Genomic DNA, 9,609 nt, shown 5'->3' on the forward strand with positions numbered 1-9,609 from the left:
GAGGGTTGGCAAAATCTGAATATTGCGAATTTGGACTAGATTGTATAGGAGTCTGAGAGGATGGGTTAGAAGAGCCACCAACACCAGATGAGTTATGTCTTGATGCACTGAATTGAGTTGGAAACGGCAAGGAAGTTGGAGTAACATTTCCGATAGAAGGGTTAAATATGGATGAAAATGGAAAATGAGGTGTTTGTGAATTTTGATTTTGCGGTTGGAATATAGGAAACTAATTATTATAAGGAGCCTGAAAATTGAAATTAGAAAGATTTTGTGGATTTGGATTTTGAAATGTATTTGGTAGTGTGATGTTTTGATTTGGAACTTGAGTGTTTGAGGTTTGAGATTGTTGGGTATTTGGAATTTGAGGAAAGTTTTGTAAGTAATTGAAGAAAGAGTTGAGTTGGTTTGGATCCATTTTTTCGAACAAAAAATAATAGTAGCAGAATTTTGATTTTGTAAACTTGGAAGAAGATGAAGAAGAGTAGTAGAGAGTGTGAGAATACAAGTGTATCTAAGTGGTATATATAAAGTAAAAAAATATTAATTTATTAATAATAACAGTAATATAGTAACGACTAGTTTTCAACAGCTAATTTTACAACGGCTAGTTTTGCAACGGCTAATTTAATGTAATAATATAAATTATTAATTAAATAAAAATTTAATTATTTAATTAATTAATTATTATAATTATTAATAAATTAAATACTGTTCTTGTGAGAGTAACCTGGATATAGCTCGGTCTCCGAAAGTCAACGCCGAGTTATTCCTTCAGCGCCGATCTATGAGCTTGAGAAATTCGAGCGTTCTATCTAGGAAGGCGTCACTGCATGGAGAGTATGAACAAGGGGGGATGTACCTGCAAAAGGCACTCTGATGCTTAAGTCAGTATTGAGAATTCAGTGTGTCTGTTAAGGATAAAACATCATACCTTTATAGGTGAGAAGTTATTAGGTTTAATAAGTAATAAATACATGGTCAGACAATTTTATTCCAGGATGTAGTTTGTTGAGTTTGTTTGTAACGCATAACGACTGAGTTATAACGCCAAATGCCAATTTATTACTCATATTGCCGAGTTATAGCTATTAATTTGTAACAGCCGTATCATAGCTCCTATGTTTAGCTTGAGGATTTTTAATGGAGCAGGTTGAGCTTTTAGATGAGCTATAACTCGGCGAGTGGGGTAGTTTTGGAGCCCCCAGTTCAACTTGCTTTATTAAAAATAATATTAAATAATTACTGTAAAAAAGGAATGTGGTTTTAAATGATGGCATTAAAAGGTTTGTCATTTCCAATGTCACTTAGACCGGTGAGTTGATGGATGGAGTGGATGTGGGGAACCTAACTAGTGGGGGTTACTTGTGGTTAATTTTATTGGAATGTAAATAGTTTCTTCCCCTATACCATTATTTCATTTTGGTTAAAAATTGCTTGTGAAGGTTGCTGAAAAAGGAATGAGTAAAAGAGGTATGTTCTAGCTTTCTCCCCCTGTATTTTGCTATATTAATTAAATATATGTTGAAAAAGAGTTAATATTAATAAATATTATATAATTATCAATAACAAAAATATGGTATGATTAATAAAAATATTTTTGTTTATTTTTTTAATTTAAAGAATATTTAACAACATTTAATATTTTTAATAATTATGTAAAATTAAAAAATAATTAATTTAAGTGAGTAAATATAAAATAAAAAATTAATTAAATTAAATATAAAATTAATCATTAGAATAAAAAGATAAAAGTGTAAGGAGATTTTAAATTTTACATGAGTAAAAGAGTTAATAAGATAAAGTTATTAATTAGAATATGTTTAAGAAGTTATAATATATTTATAAAAAGGCATTGATAATTCAAAAAAACATGTTGGTTTGGTGGTTAACAGCTCTTTTTGTTCTCCAGGAGTGCCAGGTGACACCGTGCTAAAATTTTTAAAATGCACGTGCTGACGTCATCTTGCGAGCTGACCGATTCGGTTCGGTTTGCGATTTAGTCTGATTTTCATCGAATTTTCCGAGTCTAGCCAGTTCGCTTGCTTGTACGGTTTGACTCTTAAACCAAACTAAATGAGAGTCTAATTCATTGGTTTTCCGGTCGAACCGACCGATCCGGTCCGAATTTGATAACTATGATCGGCAATACTTGCCTTTTAGAACTTATGCAAATAGTGAATTTGGTTGAGTTGTAAGTCTCCAGCATTGTTTTCTTAGTTTATGAAATACTATGAAAAAAAAACATAATTTGCATAATTGCATTATGTCAATTTGAATTCGTTTTCAGTTTAATCTAATTCAAATTTTATAATTTCTTATTATTAACTTTTCTAGAATTGAATTACATCCAATCCAAATTTTAACTTTTAAAAATTCTAAATCATTGATTGGTTTTTCAATCTAAATAAATCGAGTCAAAATAAAAGATAACAAGTTAAACTAAATCAAATCAAAAAATAAATTCAAATCATATGATACCTTTTATAATAATCAAATCTATATAATAAAAAAATCAAAGAAACAAACACCCTTGGTTCTCATTTAAATCCTAAACCCTAGAGTTGAGTCTAACCCTCTCCGGAGACAAACTTGAGAAAGTGAAACCATCAACCATGAAGATGGATAGGATCAGTTTGTTACCGGACTCTATCCTTTGCGACATTCTCTCTTACCTCCCAACAAAAGAAGCTGTATCCACCAGCATCCTCTCTCGGAGGTGGCGTCATGTTTGGAAGGATCTCCAAGTCCTTGACATAGATGATATACCCTTTCGGTACACTCTGGAATGGGAAGCTCGATTTGTTTCATATGTGAATGCTATTCTAGCTCAGCGCAATCCAGATTACCCCATCGAAAAGTTCCGCCTCACTTGTAAAGAAGATTCAGAAGATAGCCTACCCATCTTAACATGGCTTGATGCCATTATTAGGCCCCACCTCCAAGAATTGTATCTCTGCCTTGATCTAGTGGTTGGAATTGCCTTGCCTGAAGCCATACTCACTTTTCCATCACTCAAGTCCCTTGTTTTGAAACATGGTGATTATTTCGATTATTATCCAGAGTTTCCAAATGTTTATCTGCCATCCCTCAAGAACCTAGAGTTAGATACCCTCTGTGTGGACCCTAGCAAGCTTTTATCCGGCTGCCCTGTTCTTGAAAATCTTATGCTCATTGTACCGGACAGAGTCTATATTAGTTATGTTTATATACCTACAATCCAGATGCCTCGCACATTGAAAAGTTTAATCTTTGAAGATAAAAGCACCGTGGATAATGACATTAACCATCGTGTGATAGATACGCCATCTCTTGAATACCTCTATATGAAAATAATCGCGAAATCTAAGCTACAGGTATCGTTTAGCAATTTCCCTAACATGGTGGAGGCGCATCTTCATATTCATCATGAACGTGCTGTGCATGTCCCTTGGGTTCCTGAGCTTCTCCTAGCACTCCGCCAAACAAAATTGTTGGCATTGAAACATCTCACAACACGGGTAACATGCTTATGATAGGATTTGTTCGAGCGAAATTTTATGTAATTTTTTTATAAAATTTTATAAAAAATTAAAGTAATTGTATGTTTAGATATTTAGGTAAAAGGTTTAGTTCTTGAAAGATGGAGCATTCTTTAAATTCGTCCATAAATTTTTTTTTAAACAAATTGGTTCTTCAAAAAAATAATTTTTTCTTCATCATTATGTATGCTATCTGTTAATGGCGTGAAAGGTCAAAGATGATTAATTTATAATATTTAAAGAACCAATTTGATTTATAAAATTTTTTAGGGATAAATTTAGAGAATTTTCAATTTTTTAAGGATTAATTTGACTATTAATCTTTCTTTTATCTAATAATTATATTTATATACAATAATATAAAAATATTTTTCTAACAATTTAATAATACCCAAACAAACTCATAATCCCATGATTCCTCAAGCTAATTTGAATTTATAACTATATTATGAATTATGAAATATAATTAATGTGTACTCATCTTCTATGCAGTGCTTCTTTAGTGGTGTAACTTTGGGGATTCCGGAATTTCCCCGTTTGCTGAATCTAGAGCTTGATGTTCCATGTATGAACACAGACTTCCTACTAAACTTCCTTCATAATTGTCATGTACTTCAAGATCTCGCGGTTCATGTTTGGAAGGTATCAATACATTTCAGTTAAAGACTAATGTCTCTATTTCTTTTTCTGTTGTTGTTTTCCGAGTCAATTGAGAAGTGTTATTATTTCATTTTTTGGGTCAGAGTAATATTTTTCGTCAGTATTATGGGCCAGCACCACCAACCATGGTTCCCAATTGTGTGACGTCACATCTCAAGAGTTTTGAATTTAGAGGATATGAAGACTCCGCAGATGAGCGTGAATTTATTGCATATCTTTTACAAAGAGGACTTGCTTTGAAGACGGTCACAATTCATCTTACATATGTTTTTGACCAAGATACAAGATACGATATTGTCAGGGAATTATCTGCTATACCAAGGCCAAGGGGCTCTACAACATGTCAACTAAATTTCATTGACCTAAATCCGGTTAAACATAGTATGAACTCTCACTATCTCTATTCTCTGTTGTTCATTGATCAAAGGTGTTGAGAAAACAATATCATGTTAGAACCTTAAAAGTTTTAAAAATTATTCAAGTTGCCAGTGTTCCTCCTAAATTATTAAAAGATTTGTTGATGCTTATGAATGATTATGCACTTGAACATAATATCGGTGATTTGGATTTGCTAACTTTGATATTGGTAAGTATTTTGATTTCTTGAATTTCATCCTTGAAAAGTCTAGGTTTTTTTGTCTCTGATCCTTAGAAATTTATATATGCTGTTTATTGTTTAATGCTTTGAGTTGCACATATCCATTTGTGATGCATGTTGATGATACAATATTGTATCTAAGAGTTAGAGAGAATTAGGTAAAAATCAGAGTGAACAAAATAGAAATTTCTAAAATTAAGGCCAAAGAAAAAAAAATAGTTTTTAATTACATTATGTCTACTTACAGGATTATATTATACTCTTATTTATAGTATACTTCTTTAATTGGACTATAGATCTAATACTAATCCTATCGTTGTCCTTTTCTTCAAAACAACCTTGTCCCTTAAGATTGTGGAAAAATTATACAGCCTAATTAAAATTGTAAATACCAATTACAATTAATATAGAACCAATTAATCCTAAAATAATATTTTCTATCTTATTTCTGCCGGAAGAACTATCAAAGGCGCACACCGCTCTCTCCTGACTGAACTAGTTTTGGTGAATGAGTAGGGTCAGATAGTTTTCCTCCTTCCCCTTTCTCCCTCACTGCTAGTTCATCAACATTGGCACTGTTAATTGCGATCACGGTGTAGATAATTCCATATATGTTTCTAAACCTTTTACTTGTTGAATTGCTGGTGTTGTCATAACATGAATTGTGATTGATGTTGGAACTGGACCCTGAAATGTTGATTGAATTTCTGGATCTGAGATTTGAATTTCCACTTGTGCTGTAGTTTTCGGTAACACTGGATCTGGATTTTGAAATTGTGATTGATCTGTAAGTTTTATTCAATCTTCTTGTTATTGGACTTGTAAATTGAAATCTGATGATTCTTCTCCTGTTGTGATAGCTTGCAGATCTTGTGAAGAATTTGATACTTATGCAAGAGGTGTTCGATAGGATTGAGCGAGAATCTGGCTGATATTTATGCAGAAAAACAATATCAAATACCATTCTGTCTGCATTTGGATTGTGCTTCTTCCAAAATTGGAACCGGCGGCCGGCGAGTGTCTTTCCCGTGAAACTTTTCTCAACTTCCAAAAATCTTTGCGCTTCTGCAATTCCTTGATCCTTCCAAAATTGTTAAGTGAGATATGCCAATGATAACCATCTCCAGTACCATCAAACTTAGGAGATTTAGTCAATGAAAACACCGTTTGATATGATATTATATCAAAAAATAAAGAGAATTAAATAAAGATGAGAAAAAATAGAATAGAAATCTCTATATTACTTCTAATAGTTGATAGCAAGTTAACAACTCTACAATCAGATCAACTGCAAAACGATTTTGGATGCATGATTAGGATATGAATCATGTTTTTATTTTTTACTTTTCTGCGAGTCTTTTTTCGCTTAATTTATTGAGCAATTCATAATTATTTGTTCTTATACTATGTTTTTGAGAATTGTTAAGATCATTTATTTTCTCCAAAGAAATGCTTTCTGGATGCCCTTGTTTGCAAAAAGAGGTAGTGGAAATTTTTTTTGTTTGGTTAGTTGTTTTGGTATTGGTTTGCTTGGTCATATTAATTAAAAGAAATCTTTTATTTTCTACTCTAACTGGTTTTTAGAAGCACAACTAAATTCAAAGATTAACAAAATTTTTCTTTTCCCAGAAAATATCTTATTCATATTATAAACCAGATACTAAATTAGTTGTTACAGATTATGTATATTTATATATGTTTTATTAACTGTGTTACGTATCCACAAAAAAATAAGCTACGTTAAAAATGAGTTAATAAATAATATATATTTACATACAAATGTATAGTGATTGATCTTTTATGTATACATAATATTTTTAATATTGTATATATTTATATGCTTTTAAAATAGAATAATTGTTTGTTGGTAGCAATAATAAAGTTTATGATTAAATTGATATATTTATATTAAAATTTTCTCTCTTCAAATATTTATATTTGAACAACATGGATAATTGAATTTGGAGATATTTACTCATTATTCGTGAGTAAAATTTCAAAGTTCTCTTAGCTAAAACCGATTTGGACCAATACAATTCAATATGAAAGAAACTTTTTTGTTGGGTGATAATGATATAAATAAGAAAAAAAGAACATTATAATTAAGGGTGTTTGCAATATAATTTGGATCATTTTGAGTCCAAATTTATAAGATTAGAACATTAATTTTGCTTGTGATGCATTTTGAATTGAAATATTGGATGATTTTTGTTATACATTCCAATCTAATTCGATTTATTTCAAGTGGTTTGGATTGGATTAAATTTACAGTTTTATAAATTAAAAAAGATTAAATACACATAACAATTAATCTTAATATCAAATCTTAAATAACTAACAATGACACAACAAATTTTAATAATATCTTAAAGAGAAATGTTACAGAGTTATTATAATTTATTATTTTTTACTATCACTTTTAGCTATTAATTCAATTTTTTTAGTTTAGTAATATAATAATATATTTTAATCCATATTTTTAAATATTGACAATTAACTTATTATTAAAAATAATAAACTCTTTTAGCATTTTTCTATCTTAAAAAATTAATAATAGTATAATAATATAAATAAAATTCTAGTTTGTTTGAAATAAAAATAATTGTTTTTTAAAATTCATAAAAAAATAATATATGAATAAGACAAATGTATAGCAAATTAAACATGTTATGATTAAAATTTAAAATATAATAATAAATTAATAATATTATATTACGTTGTCTGTTTTGAATAATTTTAAAAAGTAGATCTGAAATTTGATATGAACAACGTAATTTGCTAAAAATAAAATTCATCTTAAAAATTAATGTCTCTATTTGTTTTATAATATACCTCTCTAATTAGACTATAGCCCATATTAATTCTAATAGTTAACAACAAGTTAAAAACTTTACAATCTGATCAACTGCAAAACAATTTTGGATGCATGACAAGGATATGAATCATGTTTTTATTTTTTACTTTTCTGCGAGTCTTTTTTTGCTTAATTTATTGAGCAATTCATAATTATTTTTTATCTTTTCATTTGTTCTTATACTATGTTTTTGAGAATTGTTGGTCATATTAATTAAAAGAAACTTTTTATTTTCTACTCTAATTGGTTTTTAAAAGCACAATTAAAATAATTCAAAGATTAACAAAAGATTTTTTTTTCTAGCTAATTACTTTGATTCAAAAGACAACTAATCACCCAACTGATTTTATGGCTAAAATTAAAATGCTGCTTTAAATTAGAGGAGTATGTGAAAAGATTTTAGCCTTGAATGAACTTTATCATTTTTTTTGCTCAGATAGGAACCAAACGTCCAAACCAATTAATTTAGCCTTCTTTTCTCTTCTTTTTTTTTTCAATTTTCTTTTTTCCTTTTCTTTTTTGATGCGTAGAGAACAAAAAAGCCACTATATAAAGTGATGAGTTTGGAAAAACTCTTATTTAATTTTGATGATAAACAAACATTATTGAAATATTTAAATACAAAATTATTAATTTAATCCTAATTCATATATGCTTAATTAATAATTTTGTTGTGTAGATTTTGTGCTGGGCCGAAACAAAAGAAAATTAACAAAGCCCAACTGTTGCATTATTGGTTCAGCTTTGTGTTTGTAATTAAAGCTAGTTATAATTGGGCCAGAATAAATTGTTGCAAGCCCAAACAAATGCTTTCCATGCTTGATCCGAAAACAATTTTATCAGGAAAGCAAATGTTAACCAAATGGGCCAGCTTTGATCTTAATGTCACAAGGCCCAAATTAAATTTTGATGAATGTTTCCATACTTTGACCGAACCCAAGAAGCAAAGAAAAATGGTTCAATGCTTCCAACGGATTCCATTCCTCACTTTGGATGGAATTCAAATTTAATTTAATACATTGGAAACATAAGCAAGTGAGAGAAGATTGATTTGACTAAAGGCATCATTGCTACACGCCAACTAAGGGAAGTAGAAGCAAGCTATTTTCAATTAATTAGTTTAATCACTTTGAAATAGCTTTACTTCAGATTCTTTCTTCTCTCTCTCATCTCTTTCTCTCTTCGGTTATTGCACAGAAAATATTGGCAGCCATGGAAGCAAACGTGAGCTACCGAAAAGGAGAGAAAGCAAGCCTAAAGACCATCACAATGATGGCAAGAAAACACACCAAAATAAAAGTGAGCTGTGGCTAAGATATTCACCAAATGTGGTTAGATTTGGTGAGATTATCTTGAGCCTTTCATGCTCAAAAATGGAAGAATAAGATTCGGCCAGCTAGAGGAGATTCTTGAAGCATGGCTTGTCTTTGATTCTGCTCAACCACCACAGGGAGTAGCTAGAGTGGCGAAGTGATGGTTGAAGGCAGAGATTAAAGCAGATGAAGTCATTATCATCATGAGGCATCAAGGGCCAGAAATCCATCTTGGAGAGGAAGCCAAGGATGGAGAGCCCGGATTGATGAAGGGTGATGATCAAGAAAGGACTAGAGGTAATTGCATGTTGGTTAATGCATGGTTATCTCTTCTCTCTCTGTGTGGCCGAACCGGTTCTGTGTTTGTTGAAGGAGGAAGAAGTTGGTTCGGTTTTGGCTTCAAGTGTGGAGGCTTTCCTCTTCTTTAAAAAGGGGGAACAACCACTGTTTGAGGCAAGGAGAAAATTTGAGAGTGCAAGGCACAGAGTTCTCAGAGCTACCTGAGCTAACAGTTTTCTCTTCTCCTTCAATGTATTCTGTTTAGTATTTTTCTGTTTAATTTTGTCATGTCTTGAGTCTCATGAAAAAAGGCAAACAAGTGAGGTTTGTAATGAAAAAGCCATAAAGCGGAAAAAGGCAGAGAGTGCAAAATTAAAAGAAAAA

General features: G+C 30.7%; 1 protein-coding gene across 5 annotated transcripts; it reads left to right on the forward strand.

Moving 5' to 3' along the window:
* The first annotated feature begins 2,245 nt into the window (after positions 1-2,245).
* LOC107463963 (putative FBD-associated F-box protein At3g50710) lies at positions 2,246-6,122 on the forward strand. 5 transcript variants are annotated; one of them, XM_016082861.3, is made up of 4 exons: positions 2,246-3,500; positions 4,014-4,163; positions 4,265-4,562; positions 5,640-6,122. In XM_016082861.3, the coding sequence occupies exons 1-4, from the start codon at positions 2,616-2,618 to the stop codon at positions 5,687-5,689; spliced, it is 1,383 nt and encodes a 460-aa protein (XP_015938347.2). In that variant the 5' UTR covers positions 2,246-2,615; the 3' UTR covers positions 5,690-6,122. The 5 variants fall into 5 exon arrangements, 1 of the variants encoding a protein (XP_015938347.2); XR_002368022.2 differs by lacking the exons at positions 2,246-3,500; positions 4,014-4,163; positions 4,265-4,562 and adding exons at positions 4,863-5,372; positions 5,523-5,566; XR_001586981.3 differs by lacking the exons at positions 2,246-3,500; positions 4,014-4,163; positions 4,265-4,562 and adding an exon at positions 4,863-5,566.
* The last annotated feature ends 3,487 nt before the right edge of the window (positions 6,123-9,609 follow it).

Source organism: Arachis duranensis, chromosome 9, assembly GCF_000817695.3.
Source record: "Arachis duranensis cultivar V14167 chromosome 9, aradu.V14167.gnm2.J7QH, whole genome shotgun sequence".
NCBI classification, from domain to species: Eukaryota; Viridiplantae; Streptophyta; class Magnoliopsida; order Fabales; family Fabaceae; genus Arachis; species Arachis duranensis.